The 21,038-nt window shown below is 35.1% G+C and overlaps 1 protein-coding gene across 2 annotated transcripts in view; it reads left to right on the top strand.

The window, feature by feature from the left end:
* UBR2 (ubiquitin protein ligase E3 component n-recognin 2) overlaps positions 1–21,038 on the top strand; it is a 115,357-nt gene that overhangs the window by 38,692 nt on the left and 55,627 nt on the right. Inside the window, exons 5-11 of one of the 2 annotated variants that reach the window (XM_065886419.1) lie at positions 4,934–5,064; positions 7,001–7,139; positions 7,869–7,931; positions 12,176–12,296; positions 14,107–14,214; positions 14,560–14,648; positions 15,579–15,677. In XM_065886419.1, coding sequence (XP_065742491.1) covers positions 4,934–5,064; positions 7,001–7,139; positions 7,869–7,931; positions 12,176–12,296; positions 14,107–14,214; positions 14,560–14,648; positions 15,579–15,677 — 750 coding nt within the window. Of the gene's footprint in view, positions 1–4,933; positions 5,065–7,000; positions 7,140–7,868; positions 7,932–12,175; positions 12,297–14,106; positions 14,215–14,559; positions 14,649–15,578; positions 15,678–15,747; positions 15,847–21,038 lie in introns of both variants that reach the window. The other variant, XM_065886420.1, reaches the window with a different exon arrangement.

Raw genomic sequence — 21,038 nt, forward strand, 5'->3', positions numbered from 1 at the left:
TCAAAATGTCTATCAGTATGTGAATGGATAAACATACAGTGTAATATTACTTAGCTGTAAAAAGGAATGAAGTACTGATACATGTTGCAACGTGGATGGACTTTCAAAACATCAGGATAAGTGAAAGAAGCCAGACACAAAGGGTCACATACTGTATTATTCCATTTATGTGAAATATCCAGAATAAATAAATCTGTAGAGAACACAGACTGGTGGTTGCCAGGGAATAGGGAAGGGGAAAATGGAGAAAAACTGCTTAATGGGTAAGGGGTTTTACTTTGTTGAAGTGATAGAAATGTTTTAGAACTAGATAGAGGTGATTGTGGCTCAGCATTATGAATGTACTAGATACCACCAGATTGTTCGCTTTAAATTTTCTAAGAAAAATTATGAATCTGCCTGCAGTTACTCTCTTGGCTTTATCCTCATATATTAGCAGGGTAGCTATCAAATAATGAAGACTTTGGTTAGTTTCCTGAATTTTTAAAAGATGCCAGCAAAATAACCTGCCTGGCTGAAATTGTATGGTCCTGCCTGGAGAATATATATTCCAGCAACTTGACAGAAAATCGAACCTCCAGGTTTTGCCATTTAATTCCTATTTAAGAATTCAGTTAAGAGAAATGAAGTCTTCGAGAAGACTATAAGATATTAAAAAGATAACAGATAACATTATATTTAGCATACCTGGTCCCCACTCACTAAATCCATACATTATCTAGGGTTTTTCTATTTTATGCTTGAAATGGAAGAAAGCTATATAATATTTGAAATGAACCTTTTTAGCCTATCATAGAATTGTTTTTATTGAATGTAATTTTTTTGTTATACATTCAGCCTACATCTTAAGAAAAAGTTGTAAAAAATTTTATTATATAGTTCTGTTGGGGTAGTGTTTAGAAGTTCCACAGGTCTTCTCAACTTTTGGCATTTGGAGTGGGACATTCTTCATTATACAGGCCAGGGATCAGCAAACCCTGGCCCCACAGGCCGGATCTTGTCTGCAACCTGTTACTGGCACCACCATAATCCAAGTATGGTTTTTATATTTTTAAATAGTTGAAGAAAAATCAATAAGGGTAGTATTTTGTGGCATGTGAAGATTATGTGAAATTCAAATTTCATTATCCATAAATAAAATTTTATGGCAACATAGCCACGCTTAATTGTTCATGTATCGTCTATAGCTGCTTTTCCACTACAACAGCAAAACTGAGTAGCTATGACAGAGACCCTGTAGCCTGCAAAAACTGAAATACTTAGTGACTTTTTATAGAAAAACTTTACTGACCCCAGGTATACACTGTCAGAAGCACTGTGTTTATCGTACCTAATTCCCACTCATTAAATGGTAATAGCATCTTCCATCACCGTGACAATAAGTGCCCAACTAGTTTTCCAAATGGGCCCTTGAGCATGGGGGGTGAGTACAGAGGCTGGTGGGATGGTACCTTTCCTAGTGTCTCCTTTGTTGATCTTTATAAAAACCGTAAGAAATTTGTCTTAGGTCTCTGCATTAGGAAATGTTACGTTTCTCTTGGTGTGAGTCTCGTAACTGACTGTGTTTCCTTTTGTTGGGGCATCTTGAAAACAGCTTGTCTGTAGTAGCTGTATGGAAATTTATATGATTGGCATTTATAAATAGATGTTATCTTGACTTCAGTTTATTTTCCTTCCTTTATTTTCATTTTACCTGCTTTGTATATCTATTTTTTAATACTGTTTTATTACACTGGATGTATTCTAGTTGCTGAAGGGGAATTCCCTGGAGGTCCAGTGGTAAGGACTCCATGTTTTCACTGCCAATAGCGCTGGTTCAATCCCTGGTCGGGCAACTACGATCCCGCAAGCTGCACTTGGCCAAAAAAAGTTGCTGTAAATCCTTTTTGGAATGAAATTTAATTCAATAACATATATTAACTGAATGAACAACCTCAGTGAAAAATTTTTTATCTGAAATTTTCACTTGTCAATGCTGCTTTCATCCCATTTGAATACAGATCAGTGGTAACTAGTAGCTGAATATCATACTAAATACAATTCTTGGTTTATATCATTTAATTCTCAGAACAACCCTGTAAGATAAATACTACTGTTACCCATATTTTATAGCTGCGGAAGCTTGAGTCTTACATTAAGAAACTTGCCTACAGTGTCCCACACAGTAAGTGCTAGAGCTGGGCTTTAAACCTAGGTAGTATAGACAACTCTGACAGTATAGTATACTGGTTTTTGAAAACATTTTTTGGCAGTGGAATTTTTTTAAAATAAAATTTTAATTAAGAAATCCCAATAATAAACAGATAAAAGCAGTATTACTAATGAATTTATTTTTTATAATTTGGAATGTATATTATTTCTTGTTAGAAAGTCGATTCATAACTTTGGTTTCTAGTTTATTTCTAGTTTTAGTTGGGCAGTGTGGAGAAAACCCTCATTCATACCTTATTTGCATATGACAACAGTTAAACTCTATTATAATATGTGCTTACTTTTTTTTCCTTTTTTTTAAGATTGATTTTTTTGGCTGCATTGGGTCTAGTTGCTGCACACAGGACCTTTCGTTGGAGCGCGCAGGCTCTTCATTGTAGTGCGTGGGCTTCTCTCTAGTTGTGGTGGCAGGTTTTCTCTTCTCTAGTTGTGGCATGCAGGCTCCAGGGCACGTGGGCTCTGTAATCATGGCGCGCAGGTTCCAGAGCGCATGGGCTCCGTGGTTTGCGGCACGCGGGCTCAGTATTGTGGCGCACGGGCTTAGTTGCCCTGCAGCATGTAGATCTTAGTTCCCTGACCAGGTATCCAACCCGCATCCCCTGCATCATAAGGCGGATTGTTTACCACTGGACCACCAGGGAAGTCCCAACCACAGGTAACCTTTTTAACAGCATGCTATTCTTCTAGTTTGGAAGAAGAATAAATCAAAGTTGACTCACAAAGGCTTGCATTCTCTAACATAAATGTCATGAAAAACAATTATTAGTCTTAGATAATACAACATAGGATAAGATGGTTATTTATTTTCTCATTCCAACTGACTTGTGCTGTGATACGAGCACTTGGAACAGAAGTCTATTCAAATAACGTTTAATTTACCATTGTACATGAGTAGGCTTGCACAGCCTAGCATCTCTTCACTTCAGAAATAATGTTTTTTAATCAGTAACCCATTTTCAAGAAGTTAACATGTGCATACAAAGATGGCAGAAGACTCTATATCTATAGGCCATTTTAAATTTTGGGTAATCATGGGCTTCCCTGGTGGCACGGTGGTTGAGAGTCTGCCTACTGATGCAGGGGACACGGGTTCGTGCCCCGGTCCGGGAAGATCCCACATGCCGCGGAGCTGCTGGGCCCGTGAGCCATGGCCGCTGAGCCTGTGCGTCTGGAGCCTGTGCTCCACAACGGGAGAGGCCACAACAGTGAGAGGCCCGCGTACCGCAAAAAAATAAAAAAATAATTAAAATATGGATAATCATGTTTTTAAACTGGTGTGTATTTCAAATAGGAAACATCTCTACCAGGCCCTGGGATTTTTAGAACAGAGTTTGGACACTACTGACTTGGATTCTCAAGAATTGGCGGTTGTTTCTGTCCCAACACCATTTAATTCTTATATATCCTGTTTATCATAATTCTTCAATCCTCTAAATGTCTTGTATTATGGGACGTAATTGTAAGAAATGGAATGACTGTATAGTGAGATAGTATCAGGAAGAAAACTGAGTTTTGGTTCTACTTTCTATTTTAGTACAGCGTGAGGTTCGTATTATGATTAATAGCCACTCTTTTATGAATCGCCAGAAGGTACCAGTTCCAGTACCTTCTTTGTAGCAGGTGGTTTTGCCATGTTAACTTCTAAAGTCTCCGTAAGAAATAGTAGCAAACCTTGGTAGCAGTATAAAAAAAATTTTTTTTTGATGGGACATGTAAAGCAGTTTATTGAGAAGAGTTGTAGGTAAAAAGTGCTATAAGACTTTGGAAAATCTTTTTCTTACTTCTTCTTACATTCTTTAAGCCCTAGACCCATCTCCTTTAGGAATCTTTGTCTTTTCTCCTTCATCCTTGACATTATTCTCCTTCTCCATTTGTTTTATATCAGTTCCACTAAGCTGATCCTTGAAGATGCACAGAAATGTTCTGTATCCTTATGTATATTTTCAAGAATGTGCTGGTTCCCATTCAATGATGTTGGAATGTATTGATTTTCTTATTGAGATGAATATAACACTATTTAGCCGTTAAGCTAAATAACGTTTAGATTTGATAAAGCATTAAGATTAGATTGTGTAAAACATTTTGCCAACATTGACTGAAAGATAACCTTAGAGTATGTTTATAGTAATACTTTTTTACATTAACCTTGAAATTTAGTGACTTACTCACTGTTAAGTCTAATATACGAAGTTCTCTGTTAAATACATACACAACTTGACTCGCTGAGAGAAAGTGAGTGATTCTTAACAATATCGAGGAGCAGTTTTCTGACCTTGTTGACTTCTCCCCTTTAGAATCCTCAAAATCAGGTTCTCCTTTATACCTATAAAACTAAATATTACTTGTCCATCCTTAGATAACATTCCTTTGTTTATTCTGGAAATTGGGGATTAGAGGGATGTGAAGCTGTAACCATGGTTTGATGTTAGGTTTAAAGATCCTAGAATGCCATTCTAAAATTTTTAGATTTATTTATTAGGCATTGGAGTGCCGTGGAATATTGTGGTTCATATGATTCAGTAATGTGGATTATTATGAAGAGAATGTTTTAGGAAGTTTGATTTGCTGAGATGTAACGTATAGGATCAAATTGAAGAGAAGCTGAAGCTGGAAGATGTCAGCTTTTTACAGTAGTGTTTTGAGGAGGGAGGCAGAATGGGAAAAAGGAGAATTAATGTACATTTAACATGGTTGCTTTTTTTTTTTTTTTCTGTTCTTTCAGGATCCTCTTGTGCATTTATCAGAAGATGTGATTGCAAGAACTTATAACATTTTTGCTATTATGTTTCGCTATGCAGTAGAGATATTAACCTGGGAAAAGGAAAGTGAATTGCCACCAGATTTAGAGATGGTGTAAGTACAGCCCGTTTATTCCTTGTATTTGTATTTGCTCACGCTCAGTTTTAACCATTTTGATTCTAATTCCTCAAATTAACTTTAATACAGCTAGGATAGAACGTAATCATTTTTAATAATTAGTTTTCAGCATAATAATAACCTTGGTTTTATAGTTTTTAAATATGTGTGAGCCATTTAATTGGTAGAGGTTTTTCCCTGTTGTTGATTTCGCCGATTTATAGCCATATTTTAGCCACATCAAGGCTCTACCACGGTTTCAAGCACAGACATTTTTCTCTTCTTTGTGTGATAAAGCTGTTAAGTTAACTCTACAATTCTTTTTGTTTGTGTATGAGATTTGATTAGGGAATGAGCACTTTGATCTAAGTGAGTTTTCTGGTTTGACTAAATACACAAATTCAATTTTAACCACTTTTGAGTCTAAATTTGTATAAAATTTATTCTACACTTTGTGCTTCTTTTAGAGTACATCTAACATTTTTACCATTTGTTCTTAGATTATTGAGGAGATTGCAAATTTGTGACCAGAGAGCTGGATTCTGCTATAGCTGTATTTAAGGTTAAGGGCTTACTTTTCTGCATGAATGTGCTTGCCTCAAGCAGCCTTCTCTTCTACTTTTAATTCTAGCCAAGCTTGTTGGAATTGTATTCACAGTTAAGGTTGAGTACAAGTGAGAGTCTAAAGGACATTGGTGGTGTTTCTTTTTTGCTTTCTCAACAGTGTTCCAAATAATTAGGTTGTGGGTTGTTTTTTAGTAAAATGAGGAGTTAGTATTCCTTTTTTGGAAATGTTGAAAATGGCTTAGTTACCTCATGACTTTATCTTCATGTATTTTGAGTTGGGGACCAACTAAGATCTAAATCTGAGATCCAAATTTAGACCATAGAGAATAGAAGGGTTGTGTTTTTATTTTTCTGTTCCATTGTAAGTTTGGGACCACCAGCATAGAAGGGAAAAGAATCTAACTTGCGTCTCTTGTAATGTTTTCCCATCTTAGTAAATGGCATTTCATCTACTCAAAAACCTGAGTCACGCATATCCACTTAGATTTCAGGTCCAGTCAGGTCCAGCTGGTTCTCCCTCTGTCAAGTTGTTTACTTCTGTTCATCTCCATTACTACTCTCCTAGTCCAAATTGCGTTAATTTCATCCTTGGACAACATGACGTCCCTAACTAGACTGCCATATCCACTCGTGTCTCTCATGGTCCATTCTCCACATATAGCCAAAGTGAACTTTAAGACAAATCTGACCATAGCTCCTATTTCACTCTTTCAAATCTTTGATTGCCCTTAGGATAGCAAAATCGAAATCCATTACAAGGTCTTTAAGATTTCTGCCTATCTCCAGACTAATCTCCTCCTTCCTCCCTGTGCTCCAGCTCCCAGTATTTACTTTTGCCACCTCAGGGCCTTTGCTTTCACTTTCTTCTAGCCCATGGTTTCTCAACCTTCGCACTGTTGGCTTTGGGGGCCAGATATTATGGGCTCTAACTGGTGGACTGTAGAATTTTTAGCAGCATCCTTGGCCTTTACCCACTGGATGCCAGTGGCACTCCCACCCCAGTCATGACAACCAAAAGTTTCCAGACATTGTCCAGTGGTCATCTATGGAGGGTAGAGGAGAATTGCCCCCAATTGAGCACCACTGATAGCCAATTCTGACTTCAGCTCTCAAATTACTTCTTTGGCAGCTCTCTGAACTCCCATACTGGTTTTATCCCACTCTAGCATCCTATTCTTCATGTATAGTATCTATCTTTCCCACCATCCGGTAGTGTCATAGAGTGTGGGGACCACAGATGGCTTCATTACAGGTATGTGCCTAGTACCTAGCACGTTCCCTAGAACAAACTGTGCTCTTAATAAATCATCCTGGAGCAAGGTGATAATGCAAATAGATAATATATAATTAATGTTTTATCCCACAGAGAGAAGAGTGACACCTACTATTGCATGCTGTTTAATGATGAGGTTCATACCTATGAACAAGTTATTTATACTCTTCAGAAAGCTGTTAACTGTACACAAAAAGAAGCCATTGGCTTTGCAACTACAGTAGATCGAGATGTAAGTAATTTCATTATATTGATGTCACATAATAAGCTTTTAATACAGATAAGTTATCCTAGAAAATTGAGTTAGAGGTATATATATCTAGGCTATTTTTCTTTAATTTCATATGAATATTGACCCAAATATATATTGGGTATAACTGTAAGCTATTGTCAGAAAGTTTAGGAGGAAACATAGATACAGTTGCTCTCATCCTACACAGTGGTTAGAAATATTCAGTTATGAAAATAGAAATTATAGCAACCTAGAAGAATAAATGTTGTGTTGTTCAAGGATAACAACTTGAACTTATTAATTGCTTGAAAAATGTTAGGATCGTTTTGAAGGAAAATATTTTAATTTACTTTTTAATTAATGAATAGAATAAACATTGTAGATATTAAAAATTGACCAGGGCTTCCCTGGTGGTGCAGTGGTTGAGAGTCCGCCTGCCGATGCAGGGGACACAGGTCCGTGCCCCGGTCCGGGAAGATCCCACATGCCGCAGAGCAGCTGGGCCCGTGAGCCATGGCCGCTGAGCCTACGTGTCCGGAGCCTGTGCTCTGCAACCAGAGAGGCCACAACAGTGAGAGGCCCGCGTACCACAAAAAAAAAAAAAAAAAAAATTGACCAGAGTTGTTATGTGCTCAGCTGACACTGTGTTTATTTGTTTACTGTTTCAAAAGTTATTAATACTGAATATAAATATTTTTACAAGTTAATTTCAAATATCTTTATTTACAGGGACGTAGATCTGTTCGATATGGAGACTTCCAGTATTGTGAACAAGCAAAATCAGTAATTGTGGTAAGTAATTTAAAAATAGTCTACACTCTTATTTCTTATCAGTATAAAACTAGTCCCACATTTTGGTGTGTATGAACACATTTTTCTGCCTTCCTGAATGTAAAGCCACATCAATCAAAAATCATGTTTAGGGGCTTCCCTGGTGGCGCAGTGGTTGAGAGTCCACCTGCTGATGTAGGGGACACGGGTTCGTGCCCCGGTCCGGGAAGATCCCACATGCCGTGGAGCGGCTGGGCCCGTGAGCCATGGCTGCTGAGCCTGCGCGTCTGGAGCCTGTGCTCCGCAACGGGAGAGGCCACAACAGTGAGAGGCCTGCGTACCGCAAAAAAAAAAAAAAAAAATCATGTTTAAATATGTTACCTGAGCATTGCTTATTGCTTTATCTAGTTTTTTTTTAAGCTACGTAAGATTGATACAGAAAATGAATGTTTAGATGAGATATATATGTATATATTTCTGTCTTCTTATTTTTTTATCAGAGATGTCTTAGAAAGTTTTTTGCTTTCTGTTTTGTTTTTGATAGGGTTTCACATTACTTTTTAGGAATTAAACTGGCCTTTAGCACCAAGATTAGAATTCAAGGGAAGTTGTTTCTTGGTACCTAATAGCAAGGTATGCTGCATATCCTGATAGCATTTAGTGTATAATTTATCTGAAAGAAAACTATTCCCCACATTTAGATTTATTTTTAAAAGTTATAATTTATTGTTTTTAACTATTCCATGTAACTGCATTTTATGTAAATGTCCTTTTAAAATATAATTTTATATATTGTGAAATATTTTAAATATACAGATGAAAATAGACATAACAATAAATGCCTGTGTGCTACATTATACCTTATTTTCTTCATATGTATTTTAAATAAATAAAATACTTTAGAGGCCCTTGTATTATCCCTTCTAAATCCCATTCCCCTTCCTCCTTCCCTAGAGATAACTACTTTCATTAATTTATCTTTTGTTTTCATACATGCCTTTATATTTCATCTGTTAAATACCTGTCCATATTATATGTATTGATTTGGAAGTCTTTAAACATTACATAACAAGATTCATACTGAATATATTATATTGCAATTTGCCTTTTCATTTCAGTGTTGTTTATAGATTTATCTGTGTTGATACATGTATCTGTAAGTATTCCATTGATGACTGTACCATAATTTTTCCATTCTCCAGTTGATGGACAATTAGGATATTTCCAATTTTTTCCTATAACTATCAGTCCTGCTGTGGTCATTTTTTTGTCCTCTTGTTGCATAGAAGCAAAAGTTTCTCTAGGGTATATACCAAGAAATGGAATTTCTGAGTTGTTAGCTTTTGAGCATTTTCAGCTATGCTAGATTTTGCCAAGTTAATCTCCAAAATGGTGGTACCAATATACATTCCAGCCAGCATCGAAGTAGAGTTCCCATATCTCTACCGCTTTGTCAAAACTATATATTGTCAGATTTTTAAAATTTTGCCAACCTGATGTGTATGAATGGCATCTCATCAGTTAAATTTGCACTGCCTTGATTACTGAGTATCTTATTTCATATTTATTGTATTGGTCATTTAAGTTTTCTGTGAATTTCTTGTTCATACCTTTTACCCATTTTTTTGTTGTTAGGTTACTTGTCTTTTTCTTACTCATTTGTAGGGGCTCTTTACATAATCTGAATCCTGATCTTTTGTTGCAGTATCTTTTCCTAATATGTGACTTATTTTAAGCTTATTTGTGATGCTTCTCCTTGAGCAAAAGCTTTAATTTTAATGTAGCAAAATATATTTTTCTCTTCATGAGTTTGTGTCTTATTTAAGAAATTCTTTATTGATAACTGGACATACCCAATTTAATAATACATCAGAAACTATACTGTGGTTGTATAAAAAGAACATTCCCATTCTTAGGAAATGTATACTGAAGTTTTTAGGGATAAAGGGACATTGTGCATATAACTTAACCTTCAGTGGTTTGTTGTTTTTTTTTTTTTTAATGCTTGTGTGTGTGTGGAGAAAGAAAGATAATGTGCAAATGATAAAGCAGTTGGAATAGAATGTTTACAGTAGATGAATCCAGGTAAAGGAGGTGTTTTTTTTCCCTTTACATTTGTTGCTTCACAGTGTTATTACAGTTTTTCCCTTAAAAATCAGTACTTGTAATCTCTGGTAGTGTCTGCATAGATATACTATATGCATAATATAGAATAGAAAGTCCAGAAATAGATACTAGTATGAGGAAAATCTAGGAAACAAGTACATTCTAAGGGAGGAGGAGAGCTTCTTAACCAAGACTAGAACCCCAGGAGTTAGAAAAGAACTTATTTTTGGCTACATAAAAAATTTGCATAGCAAAATATTATAAAAAATGTCAGTAGACAGTAGATTTAGAAAAATTATTTCTAACACAAAGGATAGACATTTAATGTTTATGATAAACAAAGCACTCATAGATTATCAGGTAAGAAGCAAACAACAAAATAGAAAAATGGACATAGGGTATGAAAAGACAATCACAACAGAGAAGATCTAGGTGGTAAATATATGTAAAAAGAGACTCAAACTACCTAGTTTAGTAAAGTGATGGAGATTTCATACCCAACAAGATGGAGAAATTAGAGTGATAAAGTACCTTGCTGGCAGAGATGCAGAGAACAGAAGTACTTATGTAAAAATAAATTGCTACCACATAATTGGAAAACAATCTAGTAGCATCTATAATCTCTCTTAGGAATTTATCCTGTAAAAATATAAACACCAGTTAGTGTGTGTACAGAGATGTTCAGTACTACGTTTTTTTTATAGTCACAGAAGACTGTAAACAAAGAGACTATGAATGCCCTTCTCTAAAGAATGTCTAAATAAATCCACACCACAGAATATTATTGAGTCATTAACAACAACAACAAAAAAACTGTTAACACAAAGATGCGACAGAATATGTGTAGTATCCCATTTTTTGTAAATCAAATAAAAACCTTTATAAATGTGTACATATATAGTACATATAGATGGATAAAGTATGCAAAGGTGTACTGTGTTAATGTGGGTTATGGAGATGGGAGGAACTGGTGGGTAGAAAGATGACCAAGCAAAAAAGGAAAAGGGGGGAAAACATGTTAAATTAAAAGCTTTAATAGACTTAAATAGACATTTATCCAAAGATGATATGCAGATTGCCAAAGCACAGGAGAACATGCTCAGTATTACTAATCACTAGGGGAATGCAAGTAAAAACCACAATAAGATACCACCTCATATCCATTTGGATGGCTATTAAAAACAAACAACAACAAAACAATAACAGAAAATCACAGGTATTGGCAAGGATATGGAAAAATTGGAACCCTCGTTCACTATTGGTAGGAATGTAAAATGGTGCGACCACTACAGAAAACAGTATGGTGGTTCCTCAAAAAATTAAAAATAGAATTGCCATATGATCCAGCAGTCTTGCTTCTGGGTATATACACAAAAGAATTGAAAGCAGGGTCTCATGTTCTTAACAACATTATTCACAGTAGACAAAAGGGAGAAGCAACTTTAGTGTCTATCAATGGATGAATGGATAAACAAAGTCTATATACATACAATAGAATATTATTCAGCCTTAAAAAGGAAGAAAATTCTGATACATGCTACAGTGTGGATGAACCTTGAGGACATTATGCTAAGTGAAATAAGCTAGTCACAAAAAGATATTATAAATAATGTATGATTCTGCTTATATGAGGTACCTGGAATGTTTGATGGGTACAGAGTTTTAGTTTTGCAAGACAGAGAGTTCTGGAGACTGGTTATACAACAATGTGTGCTTTACAGAACTGCACACTTAAAAATGGTTAAGTTGGAAAGTTTTGTGTGTATTTACTACAATTTTTTTAAAGTATTGATAACATCACATTTGTGCAATGAAGTAAATTATTTAAATTAGTGTGTAATTACATTAAAAATTAGTTTAAAGACATAAAGCCAATTTAAGCATTTAAATAATTTATAATTGGTGGGGCAGATTTTCAAATATAAGACCAAAAATTCAGGTTACTTAAAGCTGTAACTTCTTACTTTTTTGTAAGAATCCTAGGATTCCTTCTAGAAAATTAGAATCTGAGTAAAGCAAGCCACATGGTATTTTTCTTACATACATGAAAAACTCCCCTATAATGATGAGAGTGTAGCTATATTAAATAAAAATATTAACTTCTTTCTCTAAAATAGCCTTTTTAAGTTTGTTTTTTCATCCTGCCATTTCTTTTTAAGAGAAATACCAGTAGACAGACAAAGCCACTCAAAGTTCAAGTTATGCATTCGTCTATTGTCGCACATCAGAATTTTGGTTTGAAACTTTTGTCTTGGCTGGGAAGTATTATTGGATATTCAGGTAGGTTCATACTTGTGCTGATTGACTTAAAAATGAGCTCATATGCCTTTGCAAAACTGTTTTGGAAAAAATAGCAAGTGGAATCATATTTTTGCTTTAGTTTCATGTTGTAAAATACCATCTGATAATATCTTTATACATAGAAAAAAATCTGTTTCCCAATTTTGATCCACGGGATCTTTTTATATGCATACAGAGGAGTCTGTGTTCAAGTAAATGCAGGAAACAGTGGGTTAAACAATTGTAAATGACTATAATACGCTAATGAAACCTAAATCTTAGCAACTTGATAAAAGAACCTATTTCTTAATGGCGTATCCTGTGGAATTCTCTTCCACAAAGCAAGCTGCATAATGCTGCTGTATATAAAACCTAAATGATTAACTGTTTAAAGGCTGTCTTTGTTTTGACTTCTACGACTTGTGGTTACTAATAATTTGCAACCCTGAAAATTTGCAAATTTGAAGTTACTGTGTATTTGAGTTTTTGTTTTTCCACAGTCTACAAATTAGATAATCTTTTAAAAGTAGTGATAAACAGAATTAAGAACCTTCATGTCCCATGCCAAAAATACAAGTTTGTTGTGTAACACTGAAGAGTAAACTAGGAATAGATTTAAGCTGTCATACTGTTCTTCAGGCAAGAGAGGTGGTTTGAATAAATGACATTCCAATGTTTGCTATAAAGAAAATTTCTAAAACGTTTGTATTAAAAGGCTACTAGAAAGAGTATTGCCACACTGTGAATTGACAGGTGAAAATATGGGGGTGTGGAAATTTAGGAGAATGTGTTTGTTTAATCTAAATGTCTTTCCAATTATTTCACTCATCCTTTTTTTTTTGGCTTTGGTGTTTTCCATTGGATATCTGTATGCCAAGTACTGTGCTACAGCATTAATGAATAGTATCATGGAATCAGTTTTCTGCTGAAAATTTTCTTTGAGAAAATTTATTTACCATCAACAATTTAAAGACCTTATCAAAAAAAAATAAAGACCTTATCATCTATTATTTAATTCATATATAAAGTTTTCTCTTTAGCCTTGTAAACAATTTCTAGTTGGTGACTCTTAAATTTTAAAGTTACTCTATATTTTGGGTTTTTTTTCGGATTATTTTGCATGCTTGTAGAAGACTTAAAAACAGTGATTTTAAATATAAAATATAAAACTAGAAGGTATTAAAGTTCTGGTTTTGTTAATGCTTATATATAGTTTTTAAGTTTAGCATTCAAAATATAAAGGAATTTGCCTTCCAAAACCCCTCATATAGTAGGTATACATAAGTACATAGTGTATTTTTGTTTAATGAAGAACATTTTGCATAACATTAATAAAATGGACTGGTATATATTAAAGTACAGAGGTAATGTATTCTTTCTTTTAAATGGTAGTACAATTTTATATTATACCTATCTTCAGTTATCATGGGATATGTAACAATTTTACTGTAACCTGGTTTAATTAGCATAGATGCTTAAAGAACCATGTTTATTTCAGTGGCTTTTGGGTTCTTTGTTGTTTATTTAAATTCTTTACAGCATAAGAGGTCATTGCCGTTCCGATACACATGTATTTTGGTATTCTGGAATAAGAGTTGGTGTATAATGCAAGATTTGGAATTTTTCTCCATTTTGTGAACATGTTAATAAAATAGTTAATATTGTTTACTTTTTCTGAATAAATTTGACCTTTAGTTAAAAAAAAAAGTAAGACTCTATAGTAGATCCATTTGAAAATTTCTACTAATATGTCATTTTATTTTAATATTTGAAGTTACTGTTTCTTGACTACTTTTCTTCTTGTTTTAAGATGGTCTTCGCCGAATTTTATGTCAAGTTGGTTTACAAGAAGGGCCAAATGGTGAAAACTCTTCTCTAGTGGATAGGTTGATGCTTAGTGATTCCAAATTGTGGAAAGGTACGTATCTTAACTACTTTTAAGGTATAGGGGAACTTACACAAGTAATTGGGATGTTAGTTTCTTTTTCATTTGGGGAGGTATTTAATAAATATATTTATGGTTTTTAGAATTAACACATGCAGTCTTATTCTTTGGGGGAAAAACAGATTTGGGGATCCATGATCCAAATTAAATCACCTTTATGTTTTGTTTGAAAAATATATTTAGAAAAACTGATTAAGGAACACATGTAGAGTGTTGCTCTTGACACTTAAAATACAGTTGATCATATGAAAACTTTGGAAGTGTAATTTTTGGCTTGTTTGATATATCCTTATCTTACGTCTGCTCTTTTTGTGAAAGGTGCTAGGAGTGTGTATCATCAGTTGTTCATGAGCAGTCTACTTATGGATTTGAAATACAAGAAACTGTTTGCTGTTCGATTTGCAAAGGTAAGTAGTTTCTCACTTTTAAAGATTAACAAAATAGGTTATATACAGAGTAACTGTAGTCCATGATTATATCCAGTGTTTGTAAAATTAACAGCTGATAGTAATATGTCAATGCGTTGATTTTAAATTCTAAGAAACTTCATAAATGATCATTTTATCTTTCATCAATAGAATAAAATTCTAGCAGTGAGGTTTTTCTTGTTTATCATCTGCCATGATAATGTGAATATCCATCTCTGCAGTGTGTATGATGTGAAATGATAAATGAAGACTTTAAACCTATGTCATTGAATTATGTTATTCCTGTTAAATTTTGTGTAAGAAAAGATAATTTTAGTTGAAATGACCGGTATATTTGGATGTGATTTAAGAAGCATAACTCTAGGTTGTTGATATTATTGAATTACGTTCTTCTCCCTTTCAGCAGCATGCGATTAAGCTAACTGCTTGGTTTTTTATTCACCTGCATTAGGGGTTATTAACAAAGGAAACATACAAGAATCATTTGGGCAGCTCTTTCAAAATGCATGTGTTTGCGTTCCATTCTCAAACCTACTGAAGCAGATTCACCAAGAATGGGGCCCAAGCATGTATACTTTGAAAGAGCCATCAGGTGACTCTGATAGGCATCCAGAAGTAATGAAAGTGTGGTTTCATCAGAGACAGTGTAAAGCTACTGTGATTTGGCTCCACCCATGTCCAGTGACGTCCCAGGATTTTAGTAGCTGTTACTCCTATTTGAGTTCACAAATTGCCATTGTGCTAAAGAAGATTGTATAGTGAATTGATATTTACACAGAGTTTAGTTGGTACATTCCAGTTATCATTCTCCTAGAATATCTTATTGACTCCTCCAGCACTGATATTTCATTATAATCCTTAAACATTGGTCATTGTGGATTAGAGGTGAATCTCCCCCTTGTTGTTTAGAATTACCAGCAGTTGCAGAGAGATTTTATGGAGGATGATCACGAGCGAGCAGTGTCCGTGACTGCTCTGTCTGTCCAGTTCTTCACCGCACCTACTCTGGTGAGTAGTGCTTGCCTTTTCTTTGTAACTGATAGTTGGCACTCCTTGCCTTTTTTTGCCTTCTTAATAGAACTATGAGCGTTTGCAGAGTGATTATGTGACAGATGACCACGACAGAGAGTTTTCAATCGCAGACCTCTCGGTTCAGATTTTCACAGTCCCTTCACTTGTAAGTACTAAAAGACTAAGAAGAATTTTCTTGTTTTCCATTAGAAGAAGTAAAGCCTTAAAATAATAGAGAACTGAGATCTGTATATTCCTGAATAGAAAAATATTTTATTAATGGGTGATGAGACTTCAGATGCCTTCAGTCATACTAGAACATGTATCTTTGAATGTGTAATCTGGAGGGGGAAAGTCATTTGCACTTAATCTGTACTTTCTCATAGTACTTCCCCGAGGTTTTGAACTGATGAGTTAAAATTAAACTCATTAGTTTAACAAATCTATCCATTAGAAACAGCATACTGTGGGAATTCCCTGGCCATCCAATGGTTAGGACTCAGTGCTTTCACTGCCTGCATGTTCAGTCCCTGGTCCGGGAACTAAAATCCTCCAAGCTGCATGGCACGGCCAAAAAAAGAAGAAACAGCATATTGTGTATAATCTCACATTCTAAGAAGCCTCCTTTTCCCTGCTAAGGGAAGGGGTAACTAAGGCAGTTGAATCATGACGATTGGGTGATCTTGTACTAAGTTTCACTAGTTGTTCCAGGAGGCATCACTATGTTTTAGTTCTATTGAATAATTTATTAATATTTAATTCATTAAAAAAATTACCTAAAAATTACCTATAAAAAAAAGCACCTATTATTTATTGGGCACAATTCTAGGTTTTGGGAATGAACGGTGAACAGATATGGGCCTTGCCGTCATGGAACTTACAGTAGGGAGGGAAAGACTCACATAAATGGTAATTAAAATTATAATAAAAACTGAAGAATTCTGTTGTTTTGATAGAGTAGGAGAGATCTGACCTTTTCCCACAGTTCAGAAGAGGATTCTGTAGGGAAGGTAACTTTATGTTGGAGTGTGAAGAGAAATCATGCATAGGAATCAACACTTGAGAAAATCCTGAAGTAGGGAAGGGAAGAGAAGGGAAGAAGTACGGTCGAAGATCCTTGAACACGGAGTTAAGTGAGACCAGAAACATAGGCAAGGGCCTAATTGTATGGAGTTAAGAGTATTCTACAGTGATTTTATTAACAAGGTATTATGTTCCAGCTTCTTTTTTTTAATGACTGTTTTTTCCCCAGATTATTTTTATGTTCAAGGGTATATTCTAGGACAGTTGAAGCTGTCTGGAGTCTATTTAGCCACTAATGAGATATTTGGGGCCAAATTAAGGGTTTTGGTTTTTTTCTCTTAAGAACATTGGAAGGCACTGAAGAGTTTTAGGTGACACTTATATCATCACATTTGTGATTTTTAAAAGATGATGCTTCTTGTAATTTGGAGAACAAATTTGCAAGAGCAGTAGTGGATGTGGGAAACCTGTGGGGATTGTGGCAGCGGGTATAGAAGTTGTGAGAGATATGTAAGTAGTGAAATCTACTGACGGGCCACACGTTGGGTTTGAGGAATATTAGGTTTGGTGAGTGATTGGTTGTTGGGTTTTAGGGGAAAATATAAAGGTGGTTTCTGGGTTTCTGACTTTTGTAACCAAGTGGAGAATGAGAACTTATAAAAAGGGAAAGTGTTGCTTTCAGTTGAGTCAGGGATGAGTTTGAGAAGCCTTTGAGACAATCCCATGTGTATTCAAATCTGTTTCTCTCCTCCATTGATCCTTTTGTCTATTTCCATGCCAGTACCGAGTTTTAATAAATTAGCTTACTATTCCATTTTGATATTTTATAGAGCTAAATCTTCTTTCATTATTCTTTTCAAAAAAATTCTTAATTATTTTAGGCTTTTTTCTAGAGAAGAACTAAAATCAGTTTGTCAATTTCAGAAACCACATTAGGGTTTTTGACTGAAAAGATGTTGTATTTATAGGTAATATGGGAAGAACTGATAACTTTGCAATATTGAGTATCCCCATCTAGGAACATAACTTGTCCTAAAAGTGTTTATGTTTTATATTTTTGACACTATTGTAAATTATTCACATTTTTAATCTCACTATGGCTAATATGTAAGAAAACTACTGATTTTGGGGCTTCCCTGGTGGCATGGTGGTTGAGAGTCCGCCTGCCGATGCAGGGGACGCGGGTTTGTGCCCCGGTCCAGGAAGATCCCACATGCCGCGGAGCAGCTGGACCCGTGAGCTATGGCCGTTGAGCCTGCGCGTCCGGAGCCTGTGCTCCGCAACGGGAGAGGCCACAACAGTGAGAGGCCCGCGTACCGCAAAAAAAAGAGAAAACTACTGATTTTTATATATCCATCTTGTATCAGGCTGGTTTTCTTATTAACATTTTCTCTAATATTTTGTGTTGATTCCTTGGAATTTCTAGTAATCTACAAATAATAATTTTTGTTTTTTTCTGATATTTCAACCTTTTATGTTTCTTGTCTGACTCCTTTAGTTAGAAGCACTAGAAAAATAACATGTATTCATTTATTCAGAGCATATTTATTTAGCACCTTTATTAACTAGGCACTGTTTGGGGCTCTGGAGATAAATATAGCAGTAAAAAAAGACAAAAGACCCTGTTCCCATGGGATTTATAGTGCAACTGGGGAGAGACAGATATATATCATATTTATAATAAATCAAATGTCGAGAAGTGCTGTAAAGTAGGAAAGCGGGTTAAGGGGTTAGAGAGTGACAATGGAAGGGTCATATTTTTTTTTTTTTTTTTTTTTTTTTTTTTTTTTTTTTTTTTTGCGGTACGCGGGCCTCTCACTGTTGTGGCCTCTCCCATTGCGGCGCACAGGCTCCGGACGCGCAGGCTCAGCGGCCATGGCTCACGGACCCAGCCACCCCGCGGCATGTGGGATCTTCCTGGACCGGGACACGAACCCGTGTCCCCTGCATCGGCAGGCGGACTCTCAACCACTGTGCCACCAGGGAAGCCCGAAGGGTCATATTTTATACAAGGTTATCAAAAAAGGCCTCTCAGAGAAGTAGTGTTTGGACAGAGATGTGAGGGACTAAGTGATGTGACTAACCGGTGAAAGAGCTTCCTAGGCAGAGGGAACAGCAAGTGCAAAGTTCTGAGATGAATGTGCACTTGGCATTTTGGAAGAAAGAACCCAGAACAGGCCCGTGTTGCTAGAGTGAGTGAGGAGGAGAATGATCCATGAGGTCATTGAGTCTGGGGATAAGGGGAACATGGGAGTGGATTAGTGCCAGACCTTGAGGGCCATTGTAATACAAGTACTTATATTTTTTGTCTAAAGAAAGTAGAAAAAGAGAAATAGTAAAGAACAGAAATTAATAAAACAATGTAAATGTACAAAAAAGATTTTTCTTTGAAAAAAAAGGGATGGGGGTAGATCTCTAGAAAGTCTAATAAGAAAAACAGAAAAAATTTTATTTAAAAAGGACTACAAAAAACTACAAATCTTACAGATTTTAAATAGAAAATAGGCAATATTAGGATCAAATTAATCAATATAATTGGAAATTTGGATGAAATGAACAAATCCCTAAGAGAAAAACACAGGTCGTTAGAAGAGAAACAAGAAATAGAAAATTTTAATTAATATAAAAATCTTCTCACAAAGAAGTCCCCAGGCCCAAAGGCTATACTGGAGAATTCTTCCAAATATTTAAGAAAAAAATAATACCTGTCTTATATAACTTTTTCTAGAAAATAGAGAAAGAGAATATACTTGCCGATTAAGTCCTCTGTAACCTTGATACCAGAACCCAACAATTACAAGAAAAGAAAATTACCATTTAATTTCTCTCACAAACAAGGTTGCACAGATTGAATCAAGCAATATAGAAAAAGGATAATACATCACAACCAAGTTTGGTTTTATTTCCTTAACGCGAGTAGTATACCATTTGAAAAAAATATCAACTGGCGTAATTCAACTTATTAACAGACAAAAGGGAGAGAAAAGATCATATTAGATGCTTTTCCTGAATTCATGATTTAAAATGAACGAAAAATACCTCATAGCAAATGAAATAGGAATGAAAGAACTTATTTAATCTGATAAAATACCTGAAGACAAAGCAAAAAGTAAAAACCCAAAGCAAACATTATGCTTGATGGCGAAATAGTAAAAGGTTTTCCCCGAGACCAGAGTTTTTTCTTAGGTCAGTGAAATCACATATAGTCATTTAATTGTCTCAAAATTGACTAATATAGCAAACAAGAAGGAAAATCCTTTTACTTGTCAACACCTCCCCTCCTTCGAACTTGAACTTAGTCTTCACTGTCTAGGAAAATTAACAGAAATTAATCCTATTGACTTTTGAGCTTTTTGGGGCCTAAGTCCTGGCAATGGGATGATGATTTCAGAGTTTTTCAAAGGTATGTTTAACTATATCGATTTTCTCCTTATCTGATGACTTTACAACTTAACCTCTACATTAGAATACAGTTTTACTATATTCTTAGACATCTAACTTCTGCATTCTTTTGTCTATTTTGAGGGGTTTGGTGATAGCAGTCAAAATTCATAATGTATATACACCTTAACCCAGTAAGTCCACTTCTAGGAAATTATCCTATAAATATCCTTGCAACTGTACATAGTAGATATTTGTTGCAGTATCTTTTGTGATAAATAGCATAAGACTGGGAAAAACCCAAATATCTCACCAGTAAGGGCCTGGCTAATAAAGTATGATAGAAGAGAGTACTGGGGATAATTAAAAAGAATGAGGGAATTTATGTGGACTGGTATGGGACAATCTCCAAAATATATCAAGTGAAAAAACCAAGTGCAGAACCGTATTTATAATATGCTGTCCTTTGGGCAGGGGGGGAGATCATTATATATACCCATACCTATATCTACTTAATAACAGTTATCCATGTACTATAAATGTATATATGTGTGTATATATGCATACACGTATATATTATATACACACCATCTCTGGAAGTATATGCAAGAAAACTGCTAACAGAGATTGCCTTTGCAAGGGGGACTTTGGGAGCTAGGAGACTTAACTTTTTACCTGTTTTTTGCATCATTTAAGTGTATTTGCTTATTCAAAAATATATTAATATGTATATCTATATATAGAAAGAAAAACAAAAAAATAAATCTCAACTAAGATTAAGAGGAAATATGGTTTCGTACTGAGTTCTACAGAATCTGTGATACAAACCTGTGGATCCTAGAATAATTATACCATACCATTATAGGTGTCTAAATGTCTCAGTTAAGGAAAATTTGCAGCCTGGTTCAGATCCCCCACCCTGAATTGTCTTTGAATAATGAGCCTTGGATCTGT

This window comes from Phocoena phocoena, chromosome 10, assembly GCF_963924675.1.
Source record: "Phocoena phocoena chromosome 10, mPhoPho1.1, whole genome shotgun sequence".
In the NCBI taxonomy this organism is placed as follows: domain Eukaryota; kingdom Metazoa; phylum Chordata; class Mammalia; order Artiodactyla; family Phocoenidae; genus Phocoena; species Phocoena phocoena.